Here is an 18,638-nt window from a genome sequence, read left to right on the forward strand (position 1 = left end):
TTTTTGTTAATTGCTGAGATCGGCCCTATGATTAAAGTTTAATTCAGATACAATTTAGAGTTTGTTTATTAAGAAAACATGAGTTATGTTTGGGTGACGTCAGTGTCTGCCGCTGTCCTGTCCTCTGGACCCAGAGCCGTGCTCAGCTCATGGAAACACAACTGGGCTGGAGAAAGTTGCATCAAACAAGACCCCAAGTGACCCGTGCCAGTGGAAAAGAGGCTTATGTCTCGTCTGGGCTGGCCTGGGAACACCTCAGGATCTCCCCAGAGGAGATGGAGAATGTGTGTGGAGAGAGAAGTCTGGGCCTCGTTGCTTAGGCTGTTGCCTCACAACCCAGACCTGGATGAGATGGATGGATGAAATACACCAATACACAAGACACTTGAACAACATTTCTTTTTCCATTTGTCTAAAACCCAAATGCATCCTCAGCATCTTGACCATCACAGCACTCCTCTAACAGTTTGGGATGGGACAGATTGTGTGCTGCAGACAGGAGGCAGCTCTGGCTCCACAGTGGCCTTGTTTCTGTGGATCTGGCATTGTCTTGGCTCTCTGTTGTCTTTGGTCATGTGCTCCGAGCTTCTCCGTCTGCAGCGCTCCATCTGTGCTCCTCTCGTCTGAGGAACGCTCGGCACATTCTAATCCCTCTGTTTAGAAAAACACTGGAGCAGATGGAAAGAGAGACTTGTGCACTGTAAGCAAAGAGCAAATCATAAATGGGCTTTTGATTAGAGAGGCACAATAACAAAGTGATAGAGGCAGTAGATTAGAGTGGCCGTGGTGGTGGTAACGAGCTGGCCTACATGTGCTGAAAAAACATTCAGAATACTCATTTGGGAATATTCAGAATTAATGAAATCAAAGGAATACATGGCACGAACTGATCAGGCACTCTAAGCTTACAATAATAGTATTAATGACAAAAAATAAATAAATCATCAAATCATCCAGCTAAGGCAGTCCTGACTCCTGACAAAGACTAGCTCAAGATCTGGAGATGGGTCCCCAGACACAGCAGGACCCCTGACAGGTTACCCCAGCAGCACTGAAGGATCGGTCAAATGCAGAAGACACTTTTCCTAACGAGGACAGTGCACCTTAACCAACCTTAACCATGTGCCATTGTTTTCTTCTATCATCACTGATTTAAAAAAGAAAAAGCATAACAGATGGTGCAACAAGCATAAAGCTGTTATAATCCTATGTTGCTTTTTACATCTAAATATAATCTTTGTCAATGTGAAAGTATTGTAAGTATTCACAATGCAGTACTCCAGTTGGACAATGTAATGCAAAAGAATTTAATTTCTCCTTTGCTATGGATTTCACCTGAACGGATTCATCAGCTGGTTTCACTTCATAGAAACCGTCTGACCTCGCAGCATTAGAATTTGTTCGCTCAACGGTAGGCGGTACTTTTTAAAATTTTATTTTTTTTATTTAAACAATCGCTGCTATTTGGTCGTGACGTGTTTAATGCACCTCTAACGGGACTAACTGGTATCTTTTCCCAAATCCCCTAGGAAGAAGGGCAATAACGTCTTTCCCCTTGATATTAATTCACCAAACATTCTCTTTGTTCCGGCTTTAAATCCTCGAATTCTCGGGAATTGTCGCCAGCACAGAATGTATGTCTCTTCGCTAATTGGCTGGTCCCCGAACTCGCATTTCCGGGGCTTTTGCGAGCTGTCTAGTGCAGGCATGTCCAAACTATGCGGCCCTCAGACAAATTTTTCTTGGCCCTTAGACTTCCAGGTGAACTGGCCCAAATGACCTTGCATCAATTAGAAATGTACTTTTTACTGCAAGGTTTTTGAAAATCTACCTTGATAAAGCTATTATTTGGTGTGTGGTTTTATGGATCTTAGCATGAATAAAGTCTGATGTCTCATTCTAACGTGTTAAACATGCAAATATTTTAATTATTCACTGTATTGAGCACCAGTCTCCAGCCCTTGATCAGCCCTCTGCTTCGTCTGTGTTTAGATATGTGGCCCTTGATGAAAAAAGTTTGGAAACTCCTGGTCTAGTGTATTTTGATTCCTGACCTAGTCACTGGAGAGAAATGAAATTGAGTGGAGGCACTAGGTGGCGCCAGCCTTGTTAAATCCCACCTGGACGACTGAGGACTTTCACAAACATCTTGTCACAAAATACATTTTAAAGTAGGTTTTCTATGTTTGTTCTACCCTATACTGGTAATAAAGCAAAATGTATTTCAAGAAGCATGAAGTAAGTAATCAGGTATTTGTTAATCACGTTAACTAGTTTAAGTAATTACAGGAGAAACCTAATTGTAGGCAAACAAAGGCAGCATAAAAGTAGTAGTAGGAGTGGTACTTTGGTGCTATCCTCATTTGTAAGAAGTACTTGTATAACACTTTACTAATTAGAACAGATCATTTGAGAATAACAATCTTTTACAAAGCCAAATAAGCATTAGAAAGCACGCAATACTTATTTGGTAGTTCACAGCTGTTTTAGTTGTAATCTAAGAAGGAGAAGCCTGATTTTACAACAAAAAGTACTTTCTGTTCAGAGTATCATGTAGGCAGTTCTATTTAAATAGCATTGTTCACAGGTAGTCATATGAGCAGTGGTTAACCTTTTGACTGGTGTTTGCATTGAATTAACATCTTCCTACTTCTTTATACAGTATATGTGTGTGTATGTGTGTGTGTGTGTGTGTGTGTGTGTGTGTGTGTGTGTGTGTGTGTGTGTGTGTGTGTGTGTGTGTGTGTGTGTGTGTGTGTGTGTGTGGTCTGAGGTTACCTGAGGTCGTTGTGAGCCTGCTGTACCTACACTGTTGTACCATAAAGCGTAGAGCAGAGGAAGTGGTCTGTGCATAGCGTTAGTCATACTTTCCAACAGTCAGGGCCCTATCTCATATGTGTGCGAATCTATACAACATCAGATTTTCCATAAGATGACTTTTAATTGTCAAGATGTCATTGGGTTTCTTGTGATTAAAGTAAGATACAAGTGAGTTTATTTCGTAATTTTGAAATACTGCAACTCTTACAGTACTACAGAAACACATTAGATAGTTTATTAAAGGTCCAATATTACGCAAAATGGATTCTTGTGACATTTTAGGTGTGTTATAAAGCTCTTACCTAGTTTTCAATCTTAGTTTTTACCTTTAGTTCAGTAGAGATTAGTAGTTCCAGAGCTGAAATAATCTATAGAAAGCCACAACATGTTATCAAGACGTGGAACAGAGTGTTTTCTGTTTGAGAAAAGAACTAAATATGTAAGGTTTTTGTGTTAAATGTGTGAATGAAACAAAACACAACTCTACGTAACTTTTGATTAGGAAATAACATTAAAACAGATAAGAAAATTGTGTAAAATAGGCAATTTAATTCAAATGAAAGAAGTGAAACTACAAATTTACAAAATATTCAGTAATAGAAAGTTAAAACAATTTATCCAGAGTGATGGATAAGTTTTTTAAGGAACTATATTTACTAATAAATTAAAGGTGCCCTATGTAATCTTTGTGGTTAAGTCAAATGAAATATGTGCGATTACAAATTTACCAAATATTCAGTAATAAAAAGTTAAAACCATTTATCCAGGGAGATAGACATGTTCTTAAGGAACTATATTAACTAATAAATTAAAGGAGTCCTATGTAATCTTTGTGGTTAACGCCGCCTCCACTAAGATATTATTGGTTTTCTTGGAATATTCCATCACGTGGCATTAAACTTATCTCCATAATTTCCATGTAAACAAACAAGACCAAATTACATGTCAATTCTGTGGAAAAGCACGCCAGTCAAAGTACTAAATATGAAGGGTTTGTGTGTTAAATGTGTGAATGAAACAAAACACAACTCCAGGTAACTTTTCATTTGGAAACAACATTAGAACACAGATCAGAAAATAGTGTAAAACAGGCACTTTAAGTCAAATGAAAGATGTGCGATTACAAATTTAACAAATATTCAGTAATAAAAAGTTAAAACCATTTATCCAGGGAGATAGATATGTTCTTAAGGAACTATATTAACTAATAAATTAAAGGTGCCCTATGTAATCTTTGTGGTTAACGCCGCCTCCACTAAGATATTATTGGTTTTCTTGGAATATTCCATCACGTGGCATTAAACTTATCTCCATAATTTCCATGTAAACAAACAAGACCAAATTACATGTCAATTCTGTGGAAAAGCACGCCAGTCAAAGTACTAAATATGAAGGGTTTGTGTGTTAAATGTGTGAATGAAACAAAACACAACTCCAGGTATCTTTTGATTAGGAAACAACATTAAAACATAGATCAGAAAATAACGTAATATAGGCCATTTACGTCAAATAAAAGGTGTGCAACTACAAATTTACAAAATATTCAGTAATAAAAAGTTAAAACCATTTTTCCAGGGAGATAGGTACGTTTTTAAATGTGTGAATAAAACAAAACACAAATCCAGGTATGTTTTGATGAGGAAACAATATTAGAAAATTTTGAAAAATAGGCAATTTAAGTCAAATGTGTAAAAAAGTGCAAATACAAATTTACCAAATATTCAGTAATAAAAAGTTAAAATCATTTATCCAGGGAGATAGATATGTTCTTAAGGAACTATATTAACTAATAAATTAAAGGAGTCCTATGTAATCTTTGTGGTTAACGCCGCCTCCACTAAGATATTATTGGTTTTCTTGGAATATTCCATCACGTGGCATTAAACTTATCTCCATAATTTCCATGTAAACAAACAAGACCAAATTACATGTCAATTCAGTGGAAAAGCACGCCAGTCAAAGTACTAAATATGAAGGGTTTGTGTGTTAAATGTGTGAATGAAACAAAACACAACTCCAGGTAACTTTTCATTTGGAAACAACATTAAAACAGATCAGAAAATAGTCTAAAATAGGCCATTTAAGTCAAATGAAAGAAGTGAAACTACGAATTTACAAAATATTTAGTAATAGAAAGTTAAAATCATTTATCCAGGAGAGATAGATACGTTTTTAAGGAACTATATTTACTAATAAATTAAAAAGTCATATGTAATCTTTGTGGTAAATGCCACCTCCACGAAGATGTTGCTTTTATTGGAATGTTTCATCATGTGGCATTAAACTGATCTCCATGATTTCCATGTAAACAAGCAGTCAAGACCAAGTTACATGTCAGTTCTGTGGAAAAGCACACCGCAGTCAAAGTACTAAATATGCAGGGTTTGTGTGTTAAATGTGTGAATGAAACAAAACACAACTCCAGGTATCTTTTGATTAGGAAACAACATTAAAACATAGATCAGAAAATAACATAATATAGGCCATTTACGTCAAATAAAAGGTGTGCAACTACAAATTTACAAAATATTCAGTAATAAAAAGTTAAAACCATTTTTCCAGGGAGATAGGTACGTTTTTAAATGTGTGAATAAAACAAAACACATATCCAGTTATGTTTTGATGAGGAAACAACATTAGAAAATAGTGAAAAATAGGCAATTTAAGTCAAATGTGTAAAAAAGTGCAAATACAAATTTACCAAATATTCAGTAATAAAAAGTTAAAATCATTTATCCAGGGAGATAGATATGTTTTTAAGGAACTACATTTTCATGTAGACAAGTAAATTAAAGGGCTCCTATGATATTTTTGTATTAAACGCCACCTCTATGAAGATATTATTGCTTTTATTGGAATGTTCCATCATGTGGCATTAAACTGATCTCCATGATTTCCATTGTAAAGAAGCAGTCAAGACCAAATTACATGTTAATTCTATGGAAAAGCACGCCACTCAAATTAAGAATGCATGTTGTCTGATGTATTTTTGAGCAGTAAAACATCTGTAATTGAACACATATGAGATAGAAATGTTAAGTTTTGTACTATGAAACAATCCAAATCAATAACATCTCCATGGCGATGCACAGCTTACAGATCCTCCACCAGAAATGTTACACAGTGCTTAGTTTTAGTGCTGATATACATATCTAAAGTGTAGAGAGTGCTTACTTTTGGTGTTTGTGTTATCATAAGCAGCACAGAACCGCCCTGTTGTTCTTAGATTGTATAATTGACTTTTGTGTTGTCCTCATTTGAATGGTCACACTGGTTAGACTGGTTTACGTTCGTGTTACTGCTCCAGTAAATGTTTATTTTAATGAAGAGGTCTACAGCTAATCCTCTGACAGTAAACGCATGAGCTCAGACTGGAAACTGGGCTATTTTTAATGGAACTGTTTTAAAAGTTTGTTGTTTATGTTCATTAAATCAATGTTGAAAGCCGTTTTTGTATCAGATTTTGAACAGAAATTTGAAGTACACAATGTCTGAGCTGCACAATATATGACTGAATCGAAATTGCAATTTAGATTGGTGTAATTATCCAATCTCTACTAAAATATTCTCTGCAAATACCAAAATATTCTGTAGTTTAGACCTCTACAAACATGTCTAAAATGCATGGGATTTTTGTATTAGTTTGTCAGTTCATATTTCAGTCTTCTCTCAAATATTAACACTCCCGGAGTTGTTTACAGTGTGCACTCTGACCATCTAAAAACTGGCTGCACTCGCTAATGTGTGCATTGTGTCACCATGGTAACTGCTGAACATTCCGCCACAGACATCCATGCATGCACCAACATCCCTGGCAAAATGTTGACTTTCTTCCTCCTGCACATTTCTTCTTTTACCTCACAGCGAGTTGCTTGTATCACACTGAAACCGGAGTGACTGGAAACCCAATCGACTGTGGCTTTGATCAGCTGTGTCCATTATAAATAACAGCACACAGCACTAAGAATAGAGCCAGGATACGTGCCCTACATTGTTTCTGGCTCGCTCATGGGAATACACGCAGATTAGGTTGTATTTGCTGCCCCACGCAAAATGGACCCGGTCACCTCCGCTCAAAACTCCAAAGTAGGGCAAATATGATCTGTGTTATTATGTTGTTTCCTCATCAAAAACATACCTCCAGTTTTGTTTTGCTTCAGTCACCCATGTCTAACACACAAAATAAAAGCACCCTGTTCCACTTTGTCATGTCATGTAATACAGGAAATGCTCCTCTGTGTTTTTAAACTCCATACACCTTCACTAGAATCATTTGGATCATTTCAACCCTGGACTTACCATTTTCTACTGAACAAAAAGTTAAAAGGTAGCCAGGCTGACACCACCTAGTGCCTCTGCTCAATTTCATTTCTCTCCAGCGGCTACATCAGGACTCGGAATACACTAGACGGTTCGCAAAAACCCCGGAAGTGTGAGTTCGGGCACCAGCCAGTCAGCGAAGAGTCATATATTCTGTGTTGGCAACGATTCCCGAGATCAAAGATTTAAAGCTGGAAAACAAAGAGAATGTTTGGTGAATTTTATTAAGGGGAAAGACGTTACTGCCCTTCTTCCTATGGGATTTGGGAAAAGCTTAATATACCAGTTACCCCCGTTAGAGGCACATTACATATGTCACGACCAAATAGCAGCGACTGGTTAAATTTTAAAAAAAGTACCCGCCTACTCTCGAGTGAACGAATCCTAATGCTGTGACGTCAGACGGTTTCCACGAAGTGAAACTGGTTGATGAATCAGGCTATGTAAAAGGTAAATGTTAACTTGAAACTAATGCTTCATGACATTTCGGAACAGAGCATTTTGATCTTAAAAGATGTAGACAGTCTAATAATAAAGGATTACTCACACATGTGTGAATGAAACAAAACACAACTCCGGGTATGTTTTTGATGATGTAATGGCATTCTAACAGGGCTTAAAGCTCACAAGAGTTAATTTTGTGTAATATAGGGCTATTAAATCTAAATGAGGAAATCTATATATTGTAAAAAAAATATATATATATTGCCAAAATCTTACTTCATATAAACAATGGTGTCATCAGAGGTACTCTATGTAACTTTTCTGGTGAAGCATCCACCACCTGTTTGCTTCATTGGGATGTTATCAATTATCCTTTCAATTAAAAGTGGTGATATTGCTAAAAGAAATACACATATTCGTATCTAAGTCTCTCCATGAAAGAAGAAAGAAGAAAGAAATCACTGCATTTATATAGTGCCTTTCAAGATACCCAAAAGCGCTTTACAATTCATTATTCATTCACTCACCACTCAGTGGTGGTAAGCTACTACTTTAGCCACAGCTGCCCTGGGACAGACTGATGGAACTGAGGCTCCTCCGACCACCACCAACACTCACGCACACACCACTTTCATACTAGGCAATGTGAGAGAAGTGTCTTGCCTAAGAACATAACGACAGTTTCTGCCACTGTCACCCCACTCCATGGCAAAAGTACATCTGTGACATGGTAGTGCCATATGAACCATCTCGCACTCTGAGAACCTCAGGGACCGGCCTCCTGCTGGTGCACAGAGTCAGGACTAAATACGGGGAGTCAGCGTTTCAGGTTCATGCAACTAAAACCTGGAACAGTCTTCCTGAAGATGTGAGACAGGCCTCTACTTTGACTCTGTTTAAATCAAGGCTCAAAAACAGTTCAGTTTAGCTGCATATGTCCACACTCTTCTCTCTAATGTCTCTCTCTCTTTTTAATTTTATTTTTATTTATTATATTATTGTGATTATTTATTGTGATTTTAATGTATTTCTTATTTTGTAAAGCACTTTGAATTACTTTGTGTACAAATTGTGTTATACAAACAAACTTGCCTTGCCTTATCGCTCAAAACCTAACCTGTAATTTAGCCTGTGTCTCCATGGTGACAGCTGAGTTTAATGTCATACTGTGAAACATTCCAGTCAAAGCAAAAACATCTCCATGAGGCAAGCAAGCGGTGAACCCTCCACTGGAAAAGTTACATAGTACATCATTAATTATTATATAAAAGTGATGCAATGATGGGAAAAAATGCTATTTGATGGTCGTGAAGAGGAGATGGGAAGGCTGAGGTGGCTGATGATTTGGCTGCTGTGACGGAGATAGATAGTTGGAAATAGAGCATTATGAATTGGAGACTTGTGATTTTAAACAGTATGGATAGATAAATAGGTGACTGACTGAGAGGCAAAGGTGTCAGGTCATGTTATACTGACAGCGACAAACAGGTGACATAGAACAAAAATATAAAAATGAAGAGGTTACTTTGGTAATGCAGTAAAAGCTTTTACAAACCTGACTCCTAGCGTAATTTGTCAGTGGATAGTTTGCCATATATTGTCAAGAAATTCTCCCTTTCTCTGCTTACACAAAAGGTCAAACGAATAGTGTATTCAATGAGCAGAACAGGCGTGGAGATGGAGCAACTAACTTCTCAAAAATGTGCTATGACTCAGAGAGAGAAGTTACATAAAGACCTGGATGTAGGTTAACCAAACAAAAGGAGACACTTCCAGATTCACTGATTACACGTATCCTACTCTGTTATGACAACTGCTATGCTCTCAGAATATATCAATACTGAGGCAATGGAAAAGGAGTTATAACCAGACAGATAGCAAATATTATCATTCCCTTTAACTGTGATTTAAATGGAATAATAACAAGAAGGTCCCAGGTTCGATTCATAGACTGTAGACTTATTTACTAGACTATTTACGGACAAAATTGTGAAATGAAAACACCAGGAACGTGTAGAACGGGTTAATATGAACATTTTAAGACAAAAATGACGAGCCTGACAAAGTGAGGGGTGATAATTATTCAATGTAAAGTCAGAAACAGAGTTGAAGGAGCCGGAAGTGCCCCTGATGCTCACTTCCTATTTGGAATGTGCTGGTCATTTAATGTACATTTATATAAACAGTCTGTGGTTTCCCGGAAATTCCTGGAATGACTGTGAGGGGCCTCTTGGAGTAGAGCTGCATGATTTTGAAAACTGTGATTGTGATTTGATATGATTTGTGATATGGTCCAAAGTAGGATATTACAGAGGACAATCTATTATCTAAACCATCGCATTGACGAATTGCACTCGATTTTATCATTGCAACAACTCAACTTGCGATTTTGATTTGATTTTAATATACTGTGTAGCCCTACTTTTGAGTTTGCATGTTCTGCCTGTGTCTATGTTGGTTCCTTTTGTCTTCTCTGAGTTCCCTTGTCAAACTAGCAAGATAATAATCCAGCTAGGTACTCTTGAACAATATCCAGGCCATAGATTGTAAATTTTTGTTCCAAATTGGTAGGTTTCAGACGACATCATAGCATTCTCTAAACCAATGTTATTTAATACAGACGAGGAAAGTAAAATTAATATTGTTAAAATGCAGATTTTTGTTGCCATACAGTGAGTTCTTGTGTCTAGACCAGGGGTTTCAAACTCAAATTTATAGAGGGTCAAAATTAAAAACTGTGACTAAGTCGTGGGCCAAATTAAATATTTATTGAAGAATTTCAACAACATCACCATGTTTTCTCTTCTTTCGAGACATGTCATGTTAAACCTTTTCTTATTAAAATAAATGTTTAATAATAGTTTTGCTTAAACATTGAATCCAGAACAAGCATATTATAAAATAATAACATTTTAAACTTGGCCCCCGGGCCTGAGTTTGAAATGTCTGGTCTAGACACTGATAGAAATGTTCAGGTTCAACATTTGTGAGTTTACATTTTGCATATTTCATGGTAAAGTACAATGTTATCAATACGGAAATCTGGCTCTTGCCATTCTAGAATCTGAAAACCACCAACAGGAAGTGAGCAAGGGCAATTCTGGCTCTATCGACTTTGGCTCCAATTGACTTTACATCATAAAATCGTCACCCCTCTCTATAATAAACTGCGGTAGTGAGCCTCGTCATTTTGGTCTTAAAATGTTCGTATTAACCCGCTCTACATGATCCTGGTGTTTTTACTTTACTTCTTTGTCTGTAAATCAGTTCCTCTTCCTAATTTGGAACTTCGAAGCTCCAAATTCGCTCTTATAAACTGCTAGTCTCGTTGAGCTTCATTTGACTAGAGCCCAAACGCTGTGGGTAATGTCACACTTTCTTTGTCCACTTCTTTATACAGTAGCTTTGAAGGATTTTTTAAAAATTTGATGAGAAATTTCCACACATGTAAAACAATTATAGTCCACCTTACCATTTATCCAGGCTTGGGACTTGTATATTGGATATAACTAAATAATCAACTCATAAAAAGTCTAATAGTTTGATATTCCACATAAACTTCTTAAAAGTATGACTTAGTTGATCCACTTTTAGTCTACTATTCATTTAGCATAATAATCAGCACTTCCTCGAATCTTATTTCCGGCCTCCCCATTGGCTCTCAGTGACATCATCCGCGCATTTTTGGGCGGGGCTTGTCTGCATCCACCCCGCCCCCTGCAGCCTCTCCGCCGCTCCGTCCTAGCCCTCCCCGTTTGGAGCGAGTCCCCATCCTACTGTACTCCCTCCCTCACATCCATGTAGCGCTGCATTGGCTCGCCACACCGCCAATCCGTCTACCCAGCGCCGCGGAGGCTGGCACGCTTCCCCCGGATCACTCTAGGACACCAAAAACTACTAAATAATGCTACCTTTTACGCACTGACTGAATGGGGACTTCACCGTTAACGCGCGGACACCGTAAAACCGTCTTTATCAGTCCACGGCAGGAGCAGGCTACACTCCGGTAAGATTGCACACACCAAATGCCAACTTTGGAACCGTGCAGCGCGCTCAAGTTATGCCAGGTCCGCCGAGCTTTAACGCAACCGTGGAGAATTCAATCATGTATAATTTATGGTGGACTATTCAAGCCGTTTCGTGCTATTATGCGTCGTTACAACTTGGACACATGTAGTTTGGAGTGTCTCGTAACATGTGTCATGACGAGTCCATCCTTGCGCCAATTTAAAGTTTGAATACGCACGGCTATTCAACGCAACGTCTTTATTTTAGTAGAAATTGACGATGTTGGCAGCATTGGCCTGTGTCTATCGTCTCCAAGAAAGCTCAAATCTCCAGCATTACATTCGGCTCACGTCCTCATGCCGGGTTTCTTGAATGAATTTGCCATCAATGATTTGTACCTCTCTGGCTCCCCAAAACGCGGCGCTTTTTACATAACACGGCAGATGACATGCCTTTTGAGCTGGAACAAGCTCCCAGCCATTCATAAATAAGAGAAAGAAATTGCCAATGGGCTTTCTTTGCTGATTTTTTTTTTCAAACGAAAAGAACTGCGGCGTATTATAGGGTTGATGCAGTGGGTTCGAAATAGTTTTGGTTCAGCCGCTCACTACATTACGTTACTGCACATTGCTGCGTGTATGATTCACGTTACACGCGCTGTCACACGCCGTATCGGACATGGGCTTGATGAGTCGCTCGTTTCTTAATAAGGGGGCACTATGTGAGTGAATTGGTCACACGTTTGGGGTGTTGCCCTGCAGGTGTTGACCCTATTTAGCCTTGTGACTGTTGACCACTTTGCATGTTCAACAGACATGCTCTTTTGCATAGGCCAGTGTCTGCTGCTGGTTCATTAGATGGCTAGATTTAATGATTTTGCATAGAGCTTGGAATCTGTTCTCAGCATGGCTCTGGTTCATTTCCTTATATATATTAAGCCTCTGTAGTATGTGATCATTAGCCTGTAGTAGATGTATTAGTGCACTCATGAGGAGATGGCATGACAAAGCTTAAAGCTCACATGAGTGAAGAAGCCCTGCTCTGAGTCCATCTGGACCAATTGTTGCGTGTAATTCCTACTCTTTGTGTCTGAGCTCAAATACAGACTGCACCATGTAATCAGGTTAAAACTGTGACAGGAGATATACTGGAGCTGGACAAGCATTTGTTTATTGACCCCCCTGCCTGAGAGAGCACAGTGCTGAAGACTGCCCTGTTAACCTGTGCCCCTCTCTTTCTCTCTCTCTCTCTCTCTCTCTCTCTCTTTGTCCTCTCCCAGAGCGGAGTGTTGAGTTCTCCCGGTGTCCCCACGCAGCCTCCCCATGCCTCCCTCTCCTCTGGACGACAGGATTGTGGTGGCGCTGCCCAGGCCGAGCCGACCTCAGGAGCTAACTTTGTCCCTGGACTCCAGTTACCTGGACACCTTCAGCAGCGCTGAGCACACGGTCATCAGCACCACAGTGGTGACCATCCGGGCCACGTATATGCCCTCTTCCAAGGGCTCCACGCGCTCTCTGTCGTGTGGATGTAGCAGTGCTAGCTGCTGCTCTGTCACCACCTATGAGCGGGACAGTCCCAGTCTGAGCCACAGCAGCCCCAACCTCTCGTACGCCGGGACCCCCAGCCCTCAGCTGCCTCCGCTCCGGAGCCATGAGGCCCGCAGTGTGCCCAGCCTGGCCTCAGGGCTGGCCCCCGGCACCCCCAAGGCCCTGCCCAGGGCGCTGCCCACAGCCCTGCCCAAGCTGCTGCCCTCCGTACGCCTCATGCACCCCAATGAACTGGCCAAGAGGCTGAGCTGCTGCCCCCTGGGGCACCCCGTGGGGCCCGTTCCAGTCATCATCGACTGCAGGCCCTTCACGGAGTACAACAAGAGCCACATCCGCGGGGCCGTGCACATCAACTGCTCGGATAAGATGAGCCGGCGCAGGCTGCAACAGGGGAAGATCACTGTGCTGGATCTGCTGTCCTGCAGGGAGGCCCAGGACTCCTTCAAAGGCCTGTTCTCCAAAGACATCGTGGTGTATGACGACAGCACCATGGACCCTCACCGCCTCAGCCCCGCCCAGCCCCTGCATGTGGTGCTCGAGTCCCTGCGCAGAGAGGGCAAGGACCCCATGGTGCTCAAAGGTACAACTCCAAATGTATTTCCAAATGTATTTCATAAGCTCTCTTAAAAGATTTCATTATGTCATGAATGATTAACACTTAAAGAGTCATTACATTTGCTCAGCGGCCTCTCTATAAACTACTCCTTCTTCCTCATATTCATTTTGGCTGTTAAATAACTGCACATGGTGCACATCAAATGTTTACACAGGGACACACTAGTGCCTATTAGCGTTTGACATGTATTTCTTACAAGATGCATTGCTATGGCGATGGCTAGCTCCAGACATAAATAGGCTTTCCACTTTGAAAAGAGAATAAACTGCACCATTTTATATGCATTGAGTTGACATCTGGGCACATAAATCATTCAGACACCTGAAAGCATTTAGCTGCAGAAGAAGCGTACGGCTCAAATCAAGTGATATGATTGAGACTGGATTGTCTTAGCCTTTGACTTTGATTGTTTGCTATAGCGTGACATTATCGATCGAGGCGTCGATTAATTAAAAACAGCATTGCTGCCTCTAGGCAATCACGAAATGATCATCAACGGCAGCCTTGGGATAAACTTAGACTTAGGTGTGTTTTAAAAGCTAGATGATTCACAAATGAACAGGGTTTGTAGCTTTGTGTTCTATCGGGAAAGTGAAAGTAAATGTTATTAAATAGCGTCAAATCGATAGTGTCTTGTATCACCGCAGCTTTATCCTCCTGTCCCATTCTTAAAGAGGATTCCTCTGCAGCAGGTAGACTTCATAAAACAGGCTGCTTGTTCTGGTTCAGGGTTGGTCCACAGGGGAGCAAGCAACAGTTTGTGTGTAGAACTTACAAAATGCCATTCTTACTGTTCTCCAGAAATCAGATTCTACAAACTGCTGCTGCATGTCTTCTACTATTGTTACTGTTCATTCTACTGTTTACTGGTACTGGTACTACTACTCATACCACAACTGCTATACCACTATTAATTATGACAAATGAGTATATTGAACCTTGCTCTGATCAGTACCTTGCCTATTAAGGGGATGTGGTGTGGTCGGAGAGGCCATGGGCGCAGATTGGCAGCCCTGTTTCCAATAGTCTACCCCAGGTCAGCTGTGACTAGTAGTATGCAGTAGAAATATGGCAAGAATGATACAGTGCCCTCGTTTTCACCGGTACCCGCCTACTGCCCTGTACTTACTTTGTTCTTCAATTTTACTTTCTTAATCGGTGATATATGTAGGATTTCACGGTGTCATTTTGGTACAAATGGGGAAAAAAATCCATTACTTGCTTGTGTGATGTGCAGTTATCCATAGGAATGGCCAATTGCTGTGTTTTTGCAGCTTTCTAATCCGGAACTTGTGAATTTGTTTGTTGAGATTTAAAATGTCTTAATTATAACATAATTAGCGATCCGCCGGTCCGACACTGGCATTTGAAAAAAATTGCTGGATCAGATATTTGCTTCCAGATATCAAATTGGTTAAACTGATATCTTGGTTGGACATATAAATCAGTTTAATTAGACATAGTGGTCATAGTCCAGAAAGTCTCATTTTTGAACTATTATTTACACAAAGCAGTTCTATCTTGACTTGAGAGATACATAATAGCTCTTTTAAAAGCATGTTTCAATCAGTTTTGTCTTATTTTATTTTAGTTTTAAAGGAAATTTAATACAATTTAGCCTCTGGACTACTACAGGTTGAAATCGGATATCAGCAGATACTTGAAGCTTTAGTATTGAAATAATCCGTGTATCATTCGTTCATTCGTTTTTCAATATAAAACCAAAAATAAGAAAATGAAAAAACAACTATTTTCTTAATTTGTCTCCAAAACCAAAATGAAAAAAAAAAAAACCCAACAGATAATGATGTGTTTTTTCAGTTTTTAATTTTGTGTTTAAATGGATAACAGCTTTTTCCCGTTTCCGTGACTTAAACTGTGATGCCGGATTGAACCAGGACTAAAACAGGTCCAGGACCAGACCGGAACCAGACCAGGACTGAGATTAGGACTTAGACTGGGACCAGAACAGGACCGAGTCCGGGACCAGGACCAGGACTGAGACAGGGACTGAGACCGGGACTGAGACCAAGATTGAGGCCAGGACCAGACCGGGACTGAGACCAGGACTGAGGCTGGAACAAGACCAGGACTGAGACCAGGACCAGACCGGGACCAGACCAGAACTGAGACCATAACTGAGACCGGGAACAGAACCAGGACTGAGACTGGGACCAGACTGGGACCAGACCGGGACTGAGACCGGTACTGAGACCAGGACTGAAGACAGTTGAGTCCTGTTTTAGTCCTGGTTCAGTCCAGGTTCATTCTGGCATCGCAGTTTAAATCACGAAAACAGGAAACAACCATTTAAACACAAAGGAAACGGTCATTTAAACACAAAATCAAAAACTGAGAAAACGAATCGTTATCTGTTTTTTCATTTTGGTTTTGGAGACAAATAATGAAGTAAATAGTTGTTTTTATTTTCATTTTCTTAATTTGGTTTTATATTGAAAAATGAATGAACGAACGATACACAGATTCAAAACCACTGTTGGAACTGAAAAAGCTGGATCGGTGCATCTCTGAACATCCACGGTGTCTTAGATCAAAACTATACAGCCGCCTCAAGCACAACATGCCTTCTTTAAAGTACTAACTGTGTACTATTAGAGAACTACTGGTGAGTTACAGTGAGATCAAAAAGTGTTGCGATCAGTGCTCCATCGGTTTTGCCAGTGAGGTTTAAAAAGAAGTAATGGCTTCACTTCTTGCCTCCGTTATCTTGCTTGTTTCTCCTTGTGGTTTGTCCCCTGGGAAGCCATCAACTCCAGAAATCAGATGGCTACCTTAATTGTATTTATTTTATACAAAGGTCTATCTAAGCAGAGATGACCCGGGGGTTTTGAGGACAAGCTAATTAGCATTTTGAAAGCTTTTTGTGGTTATAATAGACTATGCACCGTTGGACCGATGATTGAATGGCTAGCTTTAATAGCATGCCAAAAATGACAGTGTGACAACAGCTACGTCGTGCTTCCAGGGGTTGTTTTTGACTGATCCAAATAAAACTCACTAAAGAAGTAGAAGAGACGGGCAGTGGCAGAGTGGTTAGCTGTGCTTTACTTCGCTGGTAGAAGCTTGTGGGTTTGATTTTCGATTTGAGTCTTGCCTAAACTGAAATCTCAACCAGAAAGTTCGCACCAGAGAATACATCGAAACTGTTTCCATGGTAGGGCTGTCAAAAATTAAAAACATCTGATACTAATTTATACCAAAACCAATATCGAAACTAGACTTGAGTAAGTGTCAATACTAAAAGAGTCACATTCTCAGGACCAAAATTAGTCTTTAGAATGATCTTGAGCTGTATCAGAACAAGTATAAGAGCATATGGACTAGGGCTGGGTATCATAAAGAAGTTGCCGATACGATATCTCGATACACAGGACACGATACGATACATATCTCGATACAGTGCATTATGGGTTTGATACGATACATTTCAAATCGATTCGATACAGTTCAATTAAAAAATAAAGGCGAAATCGGGTCTGTGATACTAAAAGTCTCTTTTAAACTACTTCTTGTGCTAATTTCATATAAAACACAAACATTTTAATCATCAAAACAGTGGAAATGTCAAATGTGTTGGTGCGATACCTAAACAAACAACAAAACTGTGGCGCTGTAACTGAATAATTTAGTGAAATATACCAAAAAATACTCTTGGCGATATATCGATACAGCAGCCCATGATATCAATACTGTATCATCACATTAAGCGATGCGATATATCGATATTTCAATATTTTTGTACACCCCTAATATGGACTAGTATACTTCCAACAATGATCGTAGTAATCTGCTCTAAATGATTCTAGTGTTTTTATTTTGATATTTTGTCTGTAAATCAATTCCTTTTCCTAACATGTAACTCGACTCCAAATGTGCTCCCACAACTGCTAGCCTGAGTGCGCTTCATTTGACTGGAGACAAACGCTGTGGACAATGTCACACTTTCCCTTCGTTTGTACCCATCTTTTACACCATAGACTGTATAAAAGAAGTAGATTAAATGAGTGTGACGGTTACAGGAGCGAATCTGGAGCCAGGTTCTGTGTTATGAATAGGATTTTTTGCAGAAAATAGCGAAAAAAAAAATTCAGGATCATGTAGAGTGGGTTAACAGGAACATTTTAAGACCAAAATGACAACGCTCACTGCAGCAGATACAAAGAGAGGGGCGACAAGATCCTAATAAGTCAGTTGGAGTCAGAAGGAGCCGGAAGAGCCTCCTGGCGAACTTCCTTTTTGGCATGCTGTGGCTAGTGCATTAGCTCTGTTCATTCATATCTATGTCCTGGTCTATGTTTTACACGCAAACAGTGAATTCGCCTCTTCTTTCTAAAAACTCCAGCTAGAGTGGAAATTCTGGAAAACTACAGTTTGGCGTTTGCGTTACGACCCCAGCTTGGGTCTGTATTTTCTGGGAGTTTTGTGCGGTTGTTGGCTCTCTCTCCCGCCTCCCTTCCAGATTCCAAAGTAGGAGGACCAACCAACGAGCTGCACCTGATTGTGGGTGTGGCCCGTCACTCTTAAAAGCTGGCTGCTGGAGACCGCACATTCGCTTTTCTCTTCTCTTCACTATGCGGTCACAACTTTATTTGCACCTTGCTTTTAAATAAATATGTATTTTTGTACCGTTTTTAAACATGTGTGGCCTCCCTCTTGTTCGAACCCTGAGCCAGTTCGTAACGGCATGTAAAGTGAGATAAATAGAGTTTTAGGAGCTGACGCGCCAAAAGTGCGACCAGTGTTTCTCTTTTGCTCTGATGATGATGATGAAGCATTCAGAGCATCAGCCACATTTCTTCTGGTGCAAACACTTTTCATGTGTTTGCATTTTCACACACAGCTGATGTTTCATGTCCATGACC

General features: G+C 39.9%; 1 protein-coding gene across 1 annotated transcript in view; it reads left to right on the forward strand.

Moving 5' to 3' along the window:
* Positions 1-11,379: 11,379 nt before the first annotated feature.
* The window catches only part of dusp10 (dual specificity phosphatase 10), a 29,797-nt gene continuing 22,538 nt past the window's right edge, over positions 11,380-18,638 (forward strand). The window contains exons 1-2 of the mRNA XM_020929345.2: positions 11,380-11,590; positions 12,872-13,719. Of these exons, the coding sequence (XP_020785004.1) occupies positions 12,915-13,719 (805 nt within the window). The 5' untranslated portion in view covers positions 11,380-11,590; positions 12,872-12,914. The remainder of the gene's footprint in view (positions 11,591-12,871; positions 13,720-18,638) is intronic.

Source organism: Boleophthalmus pectinirostris, unplaced genomic scaffold (genome assembly GCF_026225935.1).
Source record: "Boleophthalmus pectinirostris isolate CB_2022bp ecotype Guang Dong unplaced genomic scaffold, ASM2622593v1 HiC_scaffold_13, whole genome shotgun sequence".
Taxonomy (NCBI): domain Eukaryota; kingdom Metazoa; phylum Chordata; class Actinopteri; order Gobiiformes; family Gobiidae; genus Boleophthalmus; species Boleophthalmus pectinirostris.